Below are 22,225 nucleotides of genomic sequence, written 5' to 3'. Positions count from 1 at the left end.
ATAAGAATAATTTTAACCACAAAATTGGTGATTTTCAGACTTACCACCAAGTGGTCTATATGAGGCATGTCAATTCTTTCAAAGTCTTTTTGAGAGAAAGTAAGTTAGGCAGGCTCCTTTGAAATGGACATAATAGCAACTATGAAAGTTTTAATGATTTCGTATCACTATATCTTTTGTGCCTGATAACCATGACATTTTTAAACTTAAACCAATAGTATTTAGAGAATAAATGATGCATTTTTATTGCATTCTTAGTTACATTTTGTATGAGCCTGTATTTAAATTTTATTTTGATAAATTGGTTGTATTTTAGATTACTTTGTGCTCTAATTATGTGTGATTGTGGGGGACAAAAAAGCTTAAGCTTTATGGATGGAAAGCTGCAGCAGCAGAGTTGCAGAGATGACAAAAAAACTTGGCTGCAGAGGAAATAAAACAAGTCTCAAACAGAGAAGATGTTGTAGTCATTACCGGGGATTGGTTGTTTATTGTGATTTATGAAATCAGTTTTAGTTGGTGACAATTTTTATTTTTCTTTTAATTTGTTTACTTTGTTGACAGAAGTGCTCTAGCAACCCTTGCATGTGCAAATATAAACTTGTTGAATTCCAGTTTGATCTAGAAATTGAAAGAACTGCAAGGAGATTGAGAAAAAAAATAGAGAAATTTAAAAGCTGTTGTAGACATGGATGATTTGCAAGATATAGGGAATTTCAACCCTCGAGGAGAAATTGAATCAGTTAACGCACAAGGAGGTAAAGAAGGTCATAATGGGTCTATTATTCATGGCAACTAGGGAACAACAATATTATCTACATGGCAGATGATAGAGAGAGAGTCATAAGAGATTATGTTGTGCTAACTCCTCAAGCCATAAATCCTGAAATAGTTAGACCTGAAGTGCAAGCTGCTAACTTTGAGCTCAAACCAATGATGTTTCAGATGCTTCAAACAGTAAGGGTAAGGTAATTTAATGGTCTACCATAAGAAGATCCTTAACGTCACCTTAAGCTGTTTTTGGAAGTAAATGATACTTTTAAGATTGCTAGAGCATTACAGAAAGCATTGAGACTCAAACTTTTCCTATTTTCTCTAAGGGATCAAGTAAAAACATAGTTGAACTCTTTGCCACCTGACTTCATTATATATGGAATGATTTGGTTTACAAATTTTTAATGAAGCACTTTACACCAACCAAGAATACAAATTGAGGAATAAAATCACATTTTTCTATCAACTCAAAGATGAAAGCTTGTATGATGCATGAGAAATATTTAAAGAGTTACTTAGGAGATGTCCTCATCATGGTATTCCTTACTATATATAGTTGGAGACATTTTACAATGGTCTTAACCCAAGCACTAGATTGATATTTGATACTTCAGCAAATGGGGCCTTGTTATCCAAGTTCTATAATGAGGCCTATGAGATTTTGCAAAAGGATAGCTAATAACAACAGAAGTCCACAATATAGACGTCTTTACAGCATTATCAGCCCAAGTAACCTCATTAACAAATATAGTAAAGGCTATGACTACTGCTCTAGCAACTGTTAGCTAAATTGCTGATGTATCTTGTGTTTATTGTGGAGAAGGGCATCTATTTGATAATTGTCCTTAAAATCCAACCTCAGTCACTTATGTGGGCAACTTTAACAGAAAAAACCAGAACAATCCTTGCTTAAACATTTATAACCCTGGATGGAGACAACATTAAAATTTTTCATAGAGCAATCATAATCAACATGTTGTAGTATCCAGTGGACAGAACAAGCCTGCTCAACCATTTAGATTTCACCAGCAAAATCAAAGGCAAAGAAACACCAGCAATGATCAACTAAGTTCTTTTGTAGCTTTGACTAAGGTATATATTGTGAAGAATGAAGTAGTTGTTTAATGGCAACCTGTGTATTTAAGAAACCTAATAAATCATATTGAACGACTTGCTCCAGCACTAAACAACAGACCTCAAGGCAGTTTACCCAGCAATATAGAGAATCCCAAAGAGAAAGGAAAGAAACATTGTAAAGTGATTAATTTAAGGTTTGGAAATGATGTTAATATTCCAGTATGTGCACTAAAAAGAAGAGTTGAACTTTTTTCAACCCAAGAAAAAACTTAAGTGGAAGAGGAACCATAACATCCCACTTTTCAACCCACTGATGTGAACAACCAAGCTACATGATCTATAGAAAATGATAATCCAATGCCTGTTAGTAAAGATGATGCAGCACTAACCACATCAGTCTACAACATGGCAAAAGAGAAGTAGTCTATACAGTCTGCTACAACACAATAGTTTACGCACCCACCACCCTTTCCACAAAGATTTTAGAAGCAAAAGTAAGACAAACAATTTAGCAAATTCTTCAAAATCTTGAAGCAGTTACATATCAATATTTCTTTTGTGGAAGCCCTAGAATAAATGCTGAATAATATAAAGTTCTTGAAGGACATGTTGGCAAGAAAAAGAAAGCTTGGAGAGTTTGAAACAATTGCTCTTACAAAAGAATGCAGTCATATACTTTATAATAAAATCCTTCAGAAGCTAAAGAATCTAGAAAGTTTTACAATTTTATACTTTATATGAAATAAATATAATGGTAAAGCACTTTTTGATTTGAGAGCTAGCATCAATCTCATGCCTTTATTAGGGTTCAAGCAATTGGGAGTTGGAGAAGTTAAACCAATAATAATGACTTTACAACTTGTTGACAGATCTTATGCCTATCCAAAAGGCAAGATTAAAGATGTATTGGTAGAGGTGGATAAGTTTATTTTTCCATAGATTTCATAGTATTGGCTTTGAAGTTGATAAAGAAATGTCAATCATTTAGGTAGACCTCTCTTAGCCACAAGAAAGACTTTAATTAATGTGCAAAAAAAGAGAGCTGACTATGCGGGTTAATGATTAGCAAGTTACATTTAACGTGTTAGATGCCATGAAGAGTCATTATGATGCTGAAGACTGTAATTTTATCAGTGTTGTAGATATTATTGTAGCAGAGAGGTTAAATAGTTACTGCAGCAATGAAGAAATCAAAGTTATAACACTTGAAGAACTAGAAGATGAAGATCTTCAAATATATGACATAGCATGGTTAGGAGAGAAGCAACTCGTGAGAACTGACAAGCACTTTGAATCTATAAATATCTTAAATAGGGAAGTAAAATTGTCTATTCCCTCTATTGAGTGGCTTCTTATTTGAGAATTAAAAATTTTACCTTCACATTTGAAGTATGTTTATCTTGGTGACAATGATACACTTTCTGTAATCATTTCATCTTCTTTGAATACAGAACAAAAGAAGAGTTTGGTGGATGTATTGGAAAAATACAAGAACAACATTATTTGAACCATGGCAGATATCAAAAGACTTAACCCCTCTGTATATATGCACAAGATCTTGTTGGAGGATTGTTACAGCAACTCTGTAGAGTAACAGAAAAGATTAAATCCTATCATGAAGGAAGTTGTGAAGAAAGAGATCATTAAGTGACTTGATGCTGGAATCATTTACCTAATACTAGACAACTCATGGGTAAGCACAATACAATATATTCCAAAGAAAGGTGGAGTAATAGTTGTAGCAAATGAAAAAAACAGATTATTCCTACAAGAATAGTAACTGCAAGGGGGGTGCTGAAGGCGGGGCTAGTGATTGGAGTGAAATCGTAACAAGGTAGTCGTACTGGAATGTACGGTTGGACCACCTTCTTTTTAGGGAAAGCTAATGCTTGTTGGGTGTTTTGGTTTGACACTGGTTCACACAAAAAAAGAAGTGAGTTACGCCTGAGTTAAAGTTAAACAAAACCATAAAGAAAGATCACTCCTATTACCTTTTATAGACAAATTTCAGACATAAGATCACTCTCATTACCTTTTATAGACAAATTTCAGACATACTTGCTAGAAAAAAGTGATATTATTTCTTTGATGGATACTTAGGCTACAACTAGATTGCTATAGCACTAAAGGATCAGCAGAAGACCACATTCACTTGTCCTTATGAAACCTTTACCTTCAGAAGGATGCATTTTACCTGTGCAATGCTCCAGTAACTTTCCAGAGGTGTATAATGTCTATTTTTTAAGATATGGTCGAGCAAACACTTGAAGTATTCTTGGATGGTTTTTCATTGTTTGGGGGATCATATGATGACTTCTTGCATAATCTAGAAAATGTGCTCAAGAGATGTGAAGAGACAAATTTAGTATTGAATTGGGAAAAGTATCATTTCATAGTACAAGAAGGGATAATCCTAGGCCATAGGGTCTCTAAAAAAGGAATAGAGGTGGACAAAGGAAAAATAGAGGTGATTGATAAACTTTCACCACATACTTCAGTCAAAGGCATAAGGAGTTTCTAAGGACACATTGGGTTCTATAGACAGATCATTAAGGACTTTTCCAAAATAGCCAAACATTTATGCATTTTTCTGATGCATGACAGACCCTTCAATTTTAATGAGCATTGTTTAAAAGCATTTATTGAGTTGAAGAGAGCTCTTGTTAGGGCATTAGTTGATGTAATATCTAATTGGAGTATCTCTTTTGAGTTGATGTGTAATGCTGGCGACCATTTTGTTGGAGCAGTGCTGGGGCAAAGGAAAGATAAGATTTTTCACTCCATTTATTATACCAACAAAACTTTAACTAATGCACAACTCAACTACACTACCACTGAAAAAGAGTTGCAAATAGTTGTTTTTACATTTCATAAAATCAGAGTTTATTTGGCTTGCACCAAAGAGACTGTTTATACAAATCACTCAAATATAAAGTATTTGATTTCAAAGACAGATGCTAAACCAAGGTTGATTAGGTGGATTTTGTTACTACAAGAGTTTAACCAAGAGATTATGGACAGAAAAGGCACTAAGAATCAAGTAACAGATCATCTCTCAAGGCTGAAAGTAGAGGCAAGCACTTTAACTAAGCATGACATAACAAAAACTTTTCCTGATGAGTAATTATTGATAATATAGCATGCATAGATGCTACAACAATCTGGATTCCTATAGTATGCAGATTTTGTTAGTTATTTGGTGAATGTAATACTACCACCTAGTTTCCACTACCAGTAAAAGAAGAGATTTCTCTATGATGTCAGAAGCTATCAGTGGGATGACCCTTACTTGTACAAGTTGTGTTGAGATCATCTGATTAGAAGATGTGTTCCTAACCAATAAATTTTTAATATTTTACAGTCTTGTCATGCTACAACATATGGTGGATACTTTGGAGGACACAAAACAACAGCAAAAATTCTTCAAACGGTTATTATTAGCCCTATATTTTCAAGGATGCTTACGAGTTTTTTAAATGTTGTGGCAGGTGCCAAAGAACAGGAAACATCTCTCAAAAGCATGACATTCCATTAACCAACATCTTAAAGATTGAACTTTTTTATGTATGGGGAATAGACATTATGAGACCATTTCCACCCTCCTTCGGAAACTTATATATCTTAGTTGTTGTGGACTGTGTATCCAAGTGGGTAGAAGCTGCAGTATTGCCAACAAAAAAAAAATGATAAGGCAATGGTGAAGTTTCTTTAGAAGAATATTTTCTCAAGGTTTGGCACTCTTAAAGCCATAGTCAGTGATAAAAGAACACATTTTTACAACATGATGTTTGTTGTAGCATTGGCAAAGTATAATATCAAGCATAAAGTTGCTACAGCATTTCACCCACAAAAAAATGGTTAGACAGAAGTGTCCAACGGGGAGATAAAAAATATTTTGGAGAAAATGGTGAATCCCAATAGAAGAATTGGTCCCTTAGATTAAATGACTTCTTATGGGTTTACCGAACAACTTATAAAACCCCACTTGGCATGTCTTCATACATAATTATTTACTGGAAAACATGCCATTTGTCGTTAGAGCTAGAGTACAAAGCATATTGGGTAATAAACACAACTGAACATGGATATTATTGCTACAACAGAATAAAGGAAGTTACATCTTTGTGAGACAGAAGAGTTAAGATTGTTTTCCTATGAAAATTCAAGAATATACAAGGAGAGGAGCAGGCAATGTCATGACAAGGAAATCCAACAGAGGGAGCTCATTCCAAATCAACAAATCTTGCTTTATCATTCAAAACTAAAGCTCTTTCTTGAAAAATTAAAGTCTAGATGGTCAGGGCCTTTCAAACTTATCAAAGTTTATCCTGACAGGGCTACTTTAAGATGAAAAGACAGGCCAAGAATTCAAAATGAATGGACAAAGAGTAAAGTAATACATTGGAGCTGATGTGAACAATCCAAGGGAGGATTTGCTCTTAAGGACCCAACTTGAGCAATCAGGGATGGTCACACTGAAAGACTTAAAATCAAGCGTTGATTAGAAGGCAACCTATTAGAGGAAGTTGTTTTAAGTTTTTTTAAGCATTAAATTTAGTTTTAAAATTTGTTTAATTTTTCTTTTTGTTATTTTAATTGTACGTCTAATTTCCTTATGTTAAATTGCGGTAAGTATAAGTTGATATAAAAAAAATGTGTGGACAAAGAGACCAAAAGGAATTGCTGCAACATCATTTACAGCATGGTAGTTAGAAGATGGTTCTCAAACAACAGAGGCATTTATCATTGTTGTTGTACCAACAGATTGGTTGTTATAGCAACGATTTTTACCACTGCACTGTCAGCTTTGGATTTTTACTATTAGAGGGCTAACACACTCATGTCACAGATCAAAATTTATGACAAGGATGATTCAACAAAACCTGATTTACCGTGACATATATCCTTTGCTTTCTTTTAAAATTTTGTTTAGAATTCAAAGAATATTTCCAAGTTTATCCTATTAATTACCTTTCTCTTTCCATTTTTCTTTTGCTATAAATTAGGGTTTTACTTTCACTTTGAATATTTGAAATTCACTACTGCTCTTTCTCACCCCATCAGTAACTTTCAACTTCTTTACCATTCTCATGTTCTATTCTTTTAAGCAAAACAAAACTCTGTTCAAATTGCTATGCCAAAAATTAAAGCACGTGCTAGTAAATTGATAAACCCCAAGTGTTTCTACAGTTTTAAAGCTGAGGAAAAATTTAAAGACATTATCGAGCGTCGAAAAATTCTGGAAGAAAAGAGATTTCAATTTCTAAAATAGCCAAAGGGGATGATAAACAACATATACATTGTTGTAGCACGAAGAGGATGGATCAAGTTTTGTGCTCACCCCAAAGACTCCGTCATTCCGGTCATTAAAGAGTTCTATTCCAACATGTTACAACAAGACCAACACAACATCTTTGTGTGGCAAGTGCAAGTACCTTTAAACTCTCGAGTTATTAATGTTTTTTATAACTTGCCTCCTGTGATTGATTGTGAGTACACTAAATTTGCTGAGAACATGACTGTAAATAGATGGGGGGAGGTTCTTAAAACCTTCACTATTCAAGGTAGTAAATGGATAAATGAGGAGGGTATAGTGGTCAATAGGATAGACTTAAAGCATATTGCTAAGGTTTGGGTGAAATTATTAAAATCTAGACTAATGTCAGTTACCTACACTACAACAGTTTCTCAAGATAGATTCATACTGCTATATGTTATAGTAATGGGTTTAGTCATAGATGTTGGAAGGATTATTGAAAAAGAAATTAGAGAGTGTACAATAAAGAAGTAAAAATCTATTGCCTTGCTGTTTCCTTAACTTATCATAGGCATTTGTGTGGACTCTAGGGTAAAATTTGAGGCAAGTGATGAAATAGTAAAGAATGAAGGGCTATCACTGCTAGAACAATTGAATGAATTGCTGTGATATCCACTGCTGCAGCAACCCTAGAGCACTCTGCTGCAACTAAAGTAGATCAAGCCACGAGGATTGAGCAAATGTTGCAGGAGCTCAGTGATAGCATAAATGCATATGTCCAAGCACAAAAGGAAGAAAATCAAAGATTTTGGACTTACTTAATACATCTTGAAGCAAAGAAGCATCAATTTGCCAGATATATGAAGAGTAAACATGCAAATTTCCCTAAGTCAAGCTGCAACAATTTAATTTTTCAGAGAGCTGAGAAGGTTATTCCAGTATGAGAAAGTGAAGAAAGAGAGAATGAATGAGAGTCACCAGAAGAGCAGCAATAAGAAAAAGGGGAGGTTGTAGATGTTGAAACAGAAAAAGAAGAAGAGAGTGAAGAGGAGGAAAACGAATAGGAAAATGAAGAGGAACCACCAATTGTGACTTCAAATAACAAGGGTAAAAAAAAGACTTTGATCGATGAGGAATCCAAGCAAGAGGAAGAAAAGAACATTGTTGTAGCTTTAGAGGAGGCCATTAGCAGAGTCATATAGGCAAAAGAAACAAAGATGAGTTTGAGGGAAATAATTGCGAGCATCACTGTTGAGCAACCAGCAGCAATAACTCCTTTACCAACTGCCACAAAGAAAACTCCCACCAAGTCTCATGTACCAACTCCCACCAAAACTCGCATTACTATAGCACCAAAAGAATCAGAACTTAAGAAAACAAAGACAACTGTGCCCAAAGTCACAGAAGGCGCTAAAACCCTTCAAACTAGCCTAAACAAGAGTCAGAAAAAGAAATAGCCAGTTGCTGTACCATTAGGTTCACCAAAGGAACGTTTGAGAAGTGGAATCATAGAATAAGTGAACATTTTCAGCATGTCCTGCAGTAGAACTTCAAACAATAAAGGGAGTATCCCCTGCCTGCCCAGTTTAATTTTGCTATTTCAAAAAAAATTCCTTTCTTTTATTTATTTTATCTTGTTTATTGAACATTTATTTTTGATAATGTATGCATGTCTATCTTTAAATCATTTTGTGTGCATGTGAGGACACCATGCTTCTCAAGTTTGAGGAGGTTGTGCTACGGTGTAATGTGTCTATGAATGAATGTGTTTGTGTTGTGTGTGTAGCTTTGTTTATCCATCATTTTTATTTGGATTAGAAAACCCAATAAAGATAAATTGAGTGTTGAAATGGGGAATGAATTACTACCAAGCATAGACAGTTTATAAATGAAGGTTGAAACTCTATCTAAACAATTAGGTTTTGGTTGAGTTTTGTGAGTATGTTGTACCAAAATCAGATAAAACAACAAGGTTTAAAATATCTCAAGTTGGGGGAGGGGGGCCTAAAAATTTTTTCAAAATTATTACAAGTGTGCTGGTTATAGAATAAAATTATGCTCCAATGACTTAGTTGTTGAGTAACCAGGGCTAAGTATGTACCACATATGCAGACCTGAGTAAAAGGGTAGTGAGAGTTATAAGCATTACTTTAGCAACTATTTTTTTTTTTTAAAAAAAAGAGAAGAGCAAGATAGGCCCTCTGTCTAGGATATTGAGTAGCATGTCTATTTATGCAACCCATGTTCAGCCTTGAGTTAAAGGTGTCTATAGATAAGACTATGTTATAGCATCTTAGATGTTTTTGGTGTAACAACTCTAATATGTACATTAGTCAAGTAATTGAGTGTTATTATTACAAATGATAGACATTCACATGAAGAATCAATGTTACACTGAAAGGTATGACACTGAAAAAAAAATTTTTTGTTGTAGCACAGTTTGAAGTCATTTCTTAATTTTTGTTCCCTCATAAGAGGAAATGTTTGTTATTTGATCTTTAAGTCATATTTGATGCTTGTGTGATACTGCAACAAATCTGGAGTTGGATCAAAGTGCCACACACACACTTTGGACAGAAAAAGACATAAGTCTAGAACTAGAATTGTTTATGGCAATTTTTCAGGTTTAAGAATGTGATATATCTCAAGATCAAGCGCTTACCGCTAGGTTAAAATCTTAAGTTGATAGCCAAGGTGCAACTTTATTTCCTTATACCATGGAAGTGCACAGTCCCACACTAAGCGGCGGGTGGGCATGACGGGCTGCACACATTTGTAATTGTACTAATGGGCTGGGCAGTTATGCCCTAGGTAACCTTACTGCCACCTGTGGACATGACGGGCTGCACACATTTGTAATTGTGCCAGTCGGCATCCCACACTAAGCGGTGGGTGGACATGAGAGGCTGCACACATTTGTAATTGTACCAACGAGCAAGGCAGTTATGTCCTAGGTAACCTCACTGCCACCTCAATGGAATTACACGGAAGGATGTTACACCTACAAGCGCACAAAAGAATTGCTAGGGCCCTATAACCCAAACAATCCCCCTCCCACAAAATTGCTTATGTGGCGGCTTGAATCCAGGATCTCGTTCTGATACCAATTGTTAGGATCAAGCACTTACCACTAGGTTAAAAGTTTAAGCTGATAGCCAAGGTTCAACTTTATTTCCTTATACCATGGAAGCGGAGAGCCCCACACTAAGTGGTAGGTGGACATGAAGGGTTACACATATTTGTAATTTTGCCAACGGACCGGGCAGTTACGCCCTAAGTAACCTTACTGCCACCTTAATGGAATTACATAGAAAGATGTTACACTTACAAGCGCACAGAGAATTGTTGGGGCCTCATAACCCCAACAATCTGAGGTGCAATATGATGCCTTTGAAACATAGCACCTACATTATGCATAAAACAAACCTAGATTAATTTAACACATTTAATCTGTTATAACTATATAATTTTGTAAAAGCAAAAGAAAATATTACAATTATAGTATGAATTGCTTTGTGAAAATGTCGAATGTCTCAGAAGCGGACATTTGAGGCTCCTGAAACCACCAAACAAAAATAACTCTTTAAATTAATCACCTTAAGAAACTTTACTCAACCAATTCTTAAACTTACCCTAAAATCACACTTTCAAACTTCATAGTCAATTTTTATTTTCTCAACAGTTAACAATTCTCTTGTTCTACCCATTATGCACGTGATCATATTCTTGAAAGAAATTAAATCCCAAAATTAGCCTCATACTATTTCTTCCTGTAGCATAAGCTTTTCTGTGTGTGTATAAATATATAGACAGTCCTATCAATGTTAAGAGCTCAATATTTGAATGTCAATTAATATGTGATTCAATTATTGGAGGATAAAATAATAATTTTAAAAGTTATAAAATTCATTGTCCAATAAATCAATGAATTATAATAATGTATTCTCAAAAGTTAGAAGTTAAATATTGACATTATTAATATTATTTGTTAAACTTTAAACCTTTTGGTCTTACAACAAGAGGCGATCGTAAGATTCTTATATGTTTCTGGTTATAAAATATACCTGGATTACGTCAGTGTCATTTGGCATTAGTGAGGGAATAGCATCGCCCATTGCAGCAAGCAGTCGACCATATGTGAGGCAAGGTTCATTTTTAACAGCTTGGATAAAGCTAGAAGTCATAACACCTGTGACATCTTTGCCTGAAAAAGCCTGCATGCATGTATCATTCCAACCAACTAAATTAAACCATTTTTAATTTTGATACATACATATATACAAACATACATGCATGCATACCTAGGCTAAAGAAAGTTGAGGAACAAAATCCTGCATATATATATATTTTTTAAAAATTTACATATTCTCGTATTTAATAGAAATCTATCTCCACTTCGTTAAATCTTATTTGAGAAAGAAAAATTCTTCAGCCTCCATATCTCTAATGGGGATTCTAACCGTGATAGTAGTAGTCCACCATTAGGAATATGATCCATCTCTTTTATAGCCAAGTTTGTTAAATATATATATCAACTAGGGATGGCAATGGGGTGGAGAGGTCCACCCCATTCCCCACCCCATTAAAAATTTCACTTCCATTCCCTACCTCATCCCTCAATAAATTTAGTGGGCTGGGGATGATGAATCCTTATGTGGGGAATTATTTCCCCATCCTCACCTCATTATCTATTTACTTATTTTATAATGAGTATAGGTAAATAATTTCAGTAAATTCATAATAAGAAACTTAAATAAAATCGTTACCACATTACAAAGTATTTAAATTATTTAAAAAATCTCCAACAAAATGAAACAACATCTTGAAATAATATCAAAACAAAAATGTTTAAAGAGAGCAGTACGTTGAGAGAAAAAAATAAAATATAATAATGTTTTAGGGTTGAAAAAGAATTATAATGTAGCGTTTTATTTTAGTTACAACCTGTTTATATTAGGTAAAAATAAAAAGAAAATTTATCATGCAATATTATTGAACAAAAATTAAAAAAAAAACATATATAATGGGATTGGGGTGGGGGTAGGGTAGGGAGTGTAAAACCAAACGTTATCCCATTAAGAATTTAGGGATTATGTTCCACCCATTTCCTACCTAATTACCCAAAAATTATTTAAAATTCACCTCATCTGAGGTGGAGCCCCGTGAGACTCTAAACTGGTGAAAGATTTAGCCATCTCTAATGTCAACATATAAAAGAACAAGAAAAAATATTGTATGTGTCCAAAAAGTTGCTCACCGAGGTACTTGCAGAGGTTTGATTATCAGAGCAAGCACTAAACGAGAGGGCTATCCCGCCGCTTGTGCCTTTATAGCAAGCTGTTGGAATTCTTTGATCTTCCCATTTGTACTCTTCACTAGTAAAAATACCGTACAATAATTAGCCAAATTTTTCATAATGATTTCTTATTATTAATTCATTATAAGGGAGATCAACACCTTTCCAATAACGATTTTCAGCTTTCCTAGTCTTACAAATTTTAAAATATTGCAATACCCTCTTGTGTGAAAGCCTTCATTGAAATCCGAATCATAAAACAATCATCTTTTTCAAGAATAAATATGCATCGGCGAAGAACCAGGACGACTAGCTTGGGATAAAGACTTCGGAAAAACTTCAATCAAATCCTTGTAAACAAGAAATGCTAAAATTGGCATTTAAATATTAGGGATGGCAATAGGGAGGGGATGCGATGGGAGAGAACCGACATCTCTGTACTCACACCCGATATTTTACATATGTCCCCACCCCCTCCCCGTCCTAGTTAGAATTGGTTGAGGGAATCTTAATCCCTTCCATGAATAATACTAGGAGATCTCCAATGGTCTCTTATCCCCAAATAACTGATACATTTTTAGTTTTTTATTTTAATTTAATTATATTAACATAATAAATTTATTAAAAAAAAAAAACTAGAGTTAAGGCGGCTGTTGTTGTCGAAACTTAGAAATTAGGTTTTATGATTTTTCTTTGACTTTTATCTTATTAGATAAAAGCTTAAAATATTTAACAAATATTGTTATTTAAAATATTTTAGGCCAACAGAATCTTGTCCGGCCTTTTTAATGTCCTAATTAAATAGAAATTTAAGATTACAACTAGTCAACCATGCCCCAAAGTTTTTTAATATATATATATTTTGATATTTGTTATTTATACTAATATTTAATATTTTACAATTTAAATTTTATTATTTATTCACTAATAATTTTAAAAAATAAAAATTAAATTAAAAATTAAATGGAGAAATGTGTAGGAGATGGGGATTCCACCTCATGCCCGTCCATTCCTGGAATGAGAAGCTCGGTAAAAATCATTCATTCCCGTCCACAAATGAGAAATTGGATATAAAATCGTCCCCATGCTTTCTCTGAATGGGAAAAACTCCTAGGGTCCCCGTTCCCATGAGAATTTCTTCCATCCCTATTAAAAATGTTATTTTGACCCAGATGAAAAAAAATTGATTTAATTTTTAAACAATTTAATTTTTTCTTTTCCCTTAATATTTCTTAAATCTGCCCAACCATTCTCTATAAATTACAAAAATAAAAATTTAACTTTTTTTTTAATTAATCGAATGTTTTAAATAAACAACAAAAGCACTACTGACAACTTTGACTAGGATTTTTGTGGTTCATCAATTTTCAGTTTTGCTTTAATTTGAAGGAACTAATCACTTATGTATAGTAAGGTTTATGAGCATACAATTTTTTTTCCCTATATATATTAGTCTAGGCCGCTATCAAATTAACTGCTAGCTTGACCACTGGAAACATTGTATTATATTTTAAAACATACCTGAAAGTAAATAGTAAATCCAAAAACAATCCAAAAAATGAGTCAATCTCCTTATTATAAAAAAATTCATATATATCTAAATAGCTAAAAAGAATTCATATATATTTAAATACCCGTTGATCTTGCACACAAATGGTAGGTCCAATACAGTTCCACTGTAGCAGGAATCAATGATGGCATGCAGTTTTGCACCACGGGGCAGTGGCCTTACAATGGTGGCATTGATTTCATCATCAATTATAGGGCCTTCGGTCTCATGATCAAGCGGACAGATGGTTTCATCAAACCCATCAAGCTCATCTTTGTTGTAGTCCTTTTGCCTTGATCCATGGCCTGAGTAATGAAATACCAATGAATCTCCTGGCTGGCAATCTTGCGCTAGCCATCGCATGGCCGTTCGAATGTTTTGCTTTGTTGGAATCCTATATGGATTTTTCTCTTCTTCTGTCAAATTATACGAATATTTTGTTCATATTGGCGGATATTATATAAGAATGTAAGAGTGATGGTAAATGTTTTCTTAAATCATTATAGTTTTGAGTCAACTACTTAGTTAATTCCTGTATTTTCAAAGTTATCTAAAAGAATTATATTATATATTTGTTTTTGTTAAAATATATTTAATTTTCATTTATTTTAAACGGGTTGCATGTCAAATTTGTTTGAACTCAAAATATCCGACATCAATACTATTTCAACCTTGAAAATTTTTTAATCAAGTTCCAGTTTTGTCAACTCCTCTGCCTTATAAAAAAAATAAATCAAAGAAAAAGGAAAATTAAGATTACAGCTGCAAAGAAACAACGGGATGTTTCAAACAATTTGAAAAAATACAAAGGTTAACTGAAAAATAATTGACTCAAACTGTAGGAACGAACAGAACATGTACCCATAAAAGTAATCGAATGCCATATATTGGTAACTGAAAAATAAGATCGAGCTTTAAACGGAAGGTATTAGACAAAAAAATGCAATAATGCTAGCTTATTAACTTAGTAGAGAGCAATTTATACCTGTCAAGATGACTACGCAGTCACTAGGAAACCCTAACATGCGAACCAGAAGAAACCACATACTCTTAACATCATTTATGCTACCAGTAAGCATGTAATTTGTATCATTATATGTTACTCCACATAGCAATGCTTTTTTCCTCCCATAAACCGGAGGAGGAGCCCACGCAGGTCGCGGTTGGTCTATGTAATAATTATTACAGCCTTGTCGAGGATACTTGCCGTTTCCTGGACCAGCTGCCACATAATTGCTCGGCACTGTGGTGACAACGTTATGGTGTGGTTGGCTCACTGAGCCATATACTTGAGCCCATCGCTGAGAGGATGATGGAAAGCTCGTTACAGATCGGCACGCATGGCATCGAGCGGCCACTGCCTGTCGTGGTAGCCATAGTTGCCGCCCACATCCGCCACATCTTTCAACTCTACTTGTCATATTGATTTGTATATGCTTTAGGCTAGAGAGGGCAACAAATGAAAAAAACTCATATGCCTTTTCAAGGATGAAAAGGCAGTGAATGGGAGAGAGCTTTGGTAATTATTTGATTCTTTCGCCATCATGCATTGATTTCATTCCTTTGGTCACTAAAGAACCAGATTCGCATATATTTTTTAGAGGCAGAATATATAACGATTCTTTATATCTTTCGGTTTCGACTTGTCGAAGTAATGACTAATGAGGTCTTTTCGTGTGATAAAATTTAAAATTGCAACCTTTATTTCTATAATTCCGCAGAAAAGTTTTTAGTTCAAAGAGAAATAGAAAATAAACTCACAAAAGTTTTCTGAGACTCCTTAATTAGATAGTTTCTATTTCATTTCTGCATTAGTTAATTGCAGATTTAATCACAATGTTGTCTCGAAAAGATGCCAAGCAACTAGATTCCATTAGGGCCACGTTTATTCAATTACCGAGAAAAGAGGTAAAGGAATACATCGTAGGTATAAAGGCCACACCTTATCTCTTGCTTTTTCATGTTAAACTTTGTTGATGAATGGTTCAAGCATCAGTTCGGTCCAAAATTCTCTTTGGCTTTTCACACTATGTAAGGAAGAGTTTTCAATGAAATTCTTTATTCCTAAGGCGAATTCTAATTATTACCTTGAAGTTGAAGCTTTCTAGTTAGACCGCTAGAACAGATTTTTCTGATAGCTTGAAGTTGGAGCTTTCTGGTTAAACCGCTAGAACAGATTTTTCTGATAGCTTGAAGTTGAAGCTTTCTGGTTAAACCGCTAGAACAGATTTTTCTGATAGCTTGAAGTTGGAGCTTTCTAGTTAGACCGCTAGAGCAAATTTTTCTAACCATAAGGTTCTAGTGGTGATGGCAGCATAGTCCTAGCGCGACAGCCTTTACCCACGCCAGCGACAGGTTTATAAAATTTTAATTTTAGGTTGAATATAGTAATTATTTTATTAATAATTGCTTTAAACTCTTATCTTCAAATATATGGCAAAAGAAAATAGGGTGAATTTCACCCGACCCTCTTATTTGACTGAAATACGTCAATTTAACCTTCAAAAGTATGAAAACTTTAACTTACCTCCAAACGCCATTATTTTTAACAATTGATTAATTCGGGACCGATATGAACCAAAAAGTTTTAATATTGAGGGCCGATTTATTTTAGAGATAAGTACAGTCTCAAATATATTTTACGTTTGGGTTCAAGAATCCGAACTCAAAATATTTCTTATTTTAAAATTAAAATATATTTTAAATTCACACAACTGAAAAATATTTAATTTAATCAAATAATATATATATATATATATATATGACAGAGATAAAACCCGAAGTCCACACTTACCTCTCTCAAAACGCCGGTTAGACGCCGCCAAATACCAAGCTTCGCCGCCAACGTCGCTCTTCCCTCTCGCTTAAAGACCGAGCTTTGCCGCAAGCTGCTAACCTTTCTCGCCGGACTCAACACCCCTCGCCGCCTTCGCCTGCGACGAGGCCGTAATCTGTGAAACTTGGTTGAATATTACTAAGTGGTGTGTTCCATCCATTAGCCTTAGAAATTATTATATAAGTTTGTTCAGCGATGTTGGATTTGTTATTACGGATATGCTTGATGGATGATCATCAATTCGCTTTGTGTTGAAATAATCTTGTTATTAATTACGGATATGCTTGATGGCTACATTGACACTTTTCTCATGTTTGAATTTCAATTCATGAAACAAAGAGATCTTTTTTATTGTTAATTTGTCAGGGGCAACTAATCATCGTTCTGTGTTGGTCAAATTATATTAGAAATTATAATCAGTCAAATTGGTCGTACTTGAGTCGTTTTGTAATTTCAGTTTAGTTAGGATTTAATTTATTTTCTTAATTTTTTTACGATTATAATTAAGTAAATTTTAAGCTGCCTCATCTTAAAAAAAATTAAGTGACCCTAATAAATAATATTCCATTTATTTCCCTAGGTACGGCAACAAAGCCTTGCGCCTTGCTCGTGCCCTTAAAAAAAAAAAAAAGGCAGTATCGTCCACGGCCGCCAGCTTCAGTTTAATTACCGGGAAAAAAAAAATTATTTTGAGAACTTGTTAGCAAAGATGGACACTGTCTTTGTTAACAAAGATGGTATGCGTGTTCAAACGTTTCTCATTCTTTTGGTTAATATTCTTAAAATTTTCAGTTTATTTTATTTCTAATCAGTCGGTAGTAATCAAGATTACTTGAATGTATAGCCATTGCAAGATCCACTTCACATGTGCCACCGGCTCATTACATTGTCAAAATAAAATCATTTTCAGTACTTGCTGAGAAAGCAGTTGAGGAGAAATACGAATCAGGAGCATTTGAAGCTGGAGGCTACAAGTGGTATGTATATACGTATATAAATTTCTTTTTACCTTTATCGCTGTAAATTAAATAACTTATGCCACTACCTTTTCTTTTGTTCTTTTGTTATTATTATTATATCATCTTGATATATAATCAAACAACTCCTTAACTTATGGGTTGAGTGTCATTTTGGGTAAAATCTTTTGGGCCGAAACATAAGATTTGGGGTTCGAACCTATTTTATAAAGATGGAAGAGAATTGGGTTGCCATTAAGCTACAACAATAATAAGAAAAATACTACAACTCAACCCTCATCCCTAATGTGATCAGGATTCGAGCCTAATTCTTAAACCATAGTCTTTGCTTGATAGTATCATATATTAGTGTATTTATGTTGATTAATTAATTATTGCAGGCAACTTGTTTTATATCCAAATGGAAATGAGAGCAAAAATGTGAAAGACCACATTTCACTCTACTTAGCAATGGCAGACAAGTTCACTTACTTTCGGTTGGGAAGTCTATGCAGTTTTTCGTTTGTTTTTACTTGATCAGAACCAAGACAACTACCTGGTAGTTCAAGGTTATATTATATTCTACTTTTGAAATGTTAACCTTGATCATATTTTCCAATGATCTACGTTTGACGATTTTGACGATATCATATCTTTGTAAATTTTATGTAGTGTGATCGTCTGTATTTTACAAATTAAATACAGTCTAGCTGGTACATGTAAAGTTTTACAGAAAATATTGCAGCAGAAACTCGTTTTAGTCTTTTAGATACAGAATTGTATAATTGGTGGTCGCTTGTAATGTGATAGATGCCATTGGAAAGGAAAGAAGGTTTAATGGATTGAAGCTTGAATGGGGTTTTGATCAGTTCATCCCGCTTAAAGCTTTCAACGACGCTTCAAATGGATACCTTGTCGAGGATACCTGTGTTTTGGGAGCTGAAGTCTTGTTAAAGAAAGAAACATAGTCAAAGGAGAGTGCCTATCCATGGAAAAATATGCATATAGTTCTAAGTATGTTTGGAAGGTTGAAAACTTTTCAAAGTTGGACAAAGGACGTCAGGAATCACAAGTGTTCTGTGCTGGAAATCAGAAATGGTATCAAAGATTCAATTTTTTTTTATTTAAATCAGATTATAGATGTAAATACATTCTTGAATCTTGAGGCAAGGCTTTCGGTGAATGTACAATTGAATTCCATATCATTCTGTTCAGGAAGATAGAGCTCCACCCCATGGGAACCGGCGTTGGTGCTGGCGATCATCTTTCTCTGTTCTTGGCTTTGGGAGATTCCACAGTTGAGTCTGTGAAAGTATATGCAGAGTTCACATTGCGAATCTTGGATCAAGTGGGGGCAAAACATCGATCTTTTCAAGGTAAAATGTCTGTCTTTACATGTAATTAGTAAGTCATCTTAATTAATTGAAGGCAAATCCAAATAATATTACGAGAATGCTCGTTTTACTCTAGCAGCTAAATACTGGTTCCGTAGACCAAGCGATGGCTGGGGCTGGCCAAGGTTCGTTTCATTGAGTAAGTTAAATGAGCCAGGGACTGGGTTTCTAGTGAATGACGCTTGCGTGGTGGAAGCTGAGGTCACTGTACTTGGAATTTTCAAGCCATTATAAGAATTTATTAATTGGTTTTTTTATCGTGCGATGCTGTCTGCCTGGCCAGTCTAGGAAATTTATTTCTCTTGTGGTTGCCAAAATATGGTGTCCAACTAAATTTTTAGTGTGATTTGAGTGCTCTAGTTCTATGCGTTTCCTAAGAGGTAAGCTTCATTATATCCCTAAGCCGTAATTCTTCTCTTCTAAGATTTTATTTTATTTTAATTTTTTTAAACGAAGTAATTGGTACAAAGAAAATTGGGATGCAAGAGAACTAATAATTCCACGTACTAAAAGAATGAAAACCAAGTATAGTAGAGCTTTGTTAAATCAATATTCAATAAATTGATAACTTCAATTAAATAATAATTTTTATCGGTATCAGCTTGAAGCTTATATGATAAATTAATAATTTGATAAATTTATTAGATAATATATTTTTAAAAAAATCTTATTTTCCTACCGGACTCAGTTAATACATAATTGAATAATATACTTTCACGAAATTCTTTAATAGGTTACCTATATACTTCATAAAAAATTCTATTATGAACGTGATAATATTTTAATAAAAGTAAATTGATAATTTATTAATTTATCGATATACTAATTGTAACATATGTAGAAAAATGAATAAAAAGAGGCGGTTAAAGGTTAAAATAAATAAAAGAAGTTGGAAACAGGAGAGGGAAGCCACACTTGTGTGAGAGAGTGAAGGGAAGCTGCCAAATCGACCCAACTACAGACCCAAAAACCCGACCTGATTTTGGGTGACACCAACAGTTGGATTTTGTTCCCCATGACTCCCTCTTCCATTTCCGACCATCCATAGCTACCGGGAGTCACTGTTTTGTCGCAGGTCAATTGTTGGAATTTCACGGCTGCCGAGCTAGATTCTGACGTTGTTGTCGCGCATTGGAGCTCACAGCCGGTACCATTGAACTCAGCTTGGCCAAAAGTGTCTAACCCATGCTTCCCAGCAATTGTTGACCAAATTTCGATGACCGTTGACCGGCAAGGGCATTTCGGTAATTTCACACTATGAGGGCAATTTTATAATTTTTGAGCCTGTGGATTTTTTAGTAATTCCTAGAATTGAGGATTGGGTGTAATTACGATTTTGAGGATAATTAGGTGATTTACGATTTCGGAGTATTTTAATGATTTACGGACTCGAGGGCATTTTAGTAATTTTATCGACACGGGAGTTGTAAATTATAGATAGATGTTTGTTTTGAGTTTATTGCATAAATTTAGTCATAACTCTAATTTACAAAAAATAATTATGTCATTTCCTTGATTTAGGAGGATCCGCGAGTGAGAACCGGTCTGCAGATGTGAACGATAACCGAGCGTGAACACTGTCACTGTGAGTAGAATATACAAAACTTATTTTCATAGTTAATTATGATAGTAATGTATGTTTGCGAAATAAGTGTTTTAAATGTTCAGATTTAATGATTTCTTGAAATGGATTTTATTCACGCATTGATATTATATTAAAATGTTTGGTCATGCTTTTCTGTGTCGACTTTGAATGAAATATGATAGTATTTTAAAGATAAGAAAAATAGATTCAAATGCGATATGATTTAAAGTATGGTTAAAAGGTATGTGAATATGAGTATAATGGTTGTTTTTGAAATCATTAGACAGCACCCATCCCCTCTAGATACAGTAATACAGATGAGATGAGATAGAGGTCTTTGGGGCTCGTCTGAACACACATAGAGGCTTTGGGCCATGTGTTTGGGCGTTTCTGCCTTTTGGGGGCATATGCATGTTGTATGATAATTACAGAGATACAGATATGAGATACAGACATATATTGAGCTATAGATGATACAGATGAGAAACAGGCCTTTGGGGCTCGTCTGAGTACACACAGAGGTTTTGGGTCGTGTGCTTGGATGCTTTTGTCCTTTGGGGACTAGATTATGCATGTACAGATATGATAAGATGTGAAATGATATTTTCCTATCTATTCGTGTAACTCCGGGGCGTGACGGTACCCAGATAGTACGTCATTGTCCATCCGTTGAGGTCTGGATATGATGAGATTATTCCCCTGGGTACTTGTTTGGTGATGATTTTTAGATTTGTGTATCCTATATGATATTGTGATATGATTTCCATGGTTAGTAATCTGATTTAAATGTTAAACGATTTACTATTGGTTTCTTGCATATGGTTTGATGAAATCGTGTTTGAAAATGATATGATTATTTCTTTTAAAGTAAGATTTAATTTTCAAGAACTATTATCCACTCAATGATCTCACTGAGTTTTAAACTCACCCCATTTTTATTATATCCCCCCTCCCCCATCAGGAGGTTGCAGGTACACCAGACCGAACCCAGCGACTGTAAATATAGTTTGAGTCATGACCACGTAATGGTATTAGAAGATATAGATGTTTTTGTTAGGACATCTTAGTTATCTCGTCCTGTTGGGATTGTATAATTTTGTTATATTATTCTTTTGGGATTAAGAATAAACTGAGATATTAATATTAGTTATGATATAATATATTCTTTTGAAACTCTAGAGATATAAAACTCAGCATTTTGGTTGAGAATGTTGATCACTGGAGTTTGTTGTATATTGAATTAAATTGGGAGTGCTTGTCTTACATATTTGTAGATTGAAAGTGTTATATATATAAAGGAGACTCTGCCGAATTTTCGGCAAAATTCTTATTAATTAGATTATTATCAAGCCCGTTTTGATGAGACTAGATTGACTCGCTCAAGGGGGTTCGGGGCGGGTCGTTTCACTAATATTCATTAAATTAATACATTTTTCATGGTTTTAATACTATTAATTTACGAAGGTTCTATTTTTTATATATCATTACTAAGAGTATCAGC

General features: G+C 34.2%; 1 protein-coding gene, 1 non-coding gene and 1 pseudogene across 2 annotated transcripts; 1 reads left to right on the top strand and 2 right to left on the bottom strand.

Annotated features, from left to right (window-relative positions):
- Positions 1-1,207: 1,207 nt before the first annotated feature.
- LOC112098739 lies at positions 1,208-1,314 on the bottom strand. Its single transcript, XR_002905848.1, has one exon. It is a non-coding gene; the product is annotated as a small nucleolar RNA R71 (small nucleolar RNA).
- A 9,317-nt stretch (positions 1,315-10,631) lies between these two features.
- On the bottom strand, positions 10,632-15,415 carry LOC18042473 (metacaspase-1; the record flags this gene model as incomplete). Its single annotated transcript, XM_006432720.2, has 5 exons — positions 14,939-15,415; positions 14,039-14,369; positions 12,366-12,483; positions 11,173-11,322; positions 10,632-10,664 (listed from the first exon to the last, which is right to left on the bottom strand). Coding segments are annotated over exons 1-5 (1,068 nt in total), but the record flags the coding sequence as incomplete, so codon positions are not given.
- Positions 15,416-17,498: 2,083 nt separating this feature from the next.
- Positions 17,499-19,373, top strand: LOC18042472 (annotated as a pseudogene).
- The last annotated feature ends 2,852 nt before the right edge of the window (positions 19,374-22,225 follow it).

The sequence above is a fragment of the Citrus clementina genome, unplaced genomic scaffold, assembly GCF_000493195.1.
Source record: "Citrus clementina cultivar Clemenules unplaced genomic scaffold, Citrus_clementina_v1.0 scaffold_5, whole genome shotgun sequence".
Taxonomy (NCBI): domain Eukaryota; kingdom Viridiplantae; phylum Streptophyta; class Magnoliopsida; order Sapindales; family Rutaceae; genus Citrus; species Citrus x clementina.
The sequence above is the reverse complement of the archived record's forward strand: the minus strand, read 5'-3'. Positions and strand labels throughout refer to the sequence as shown.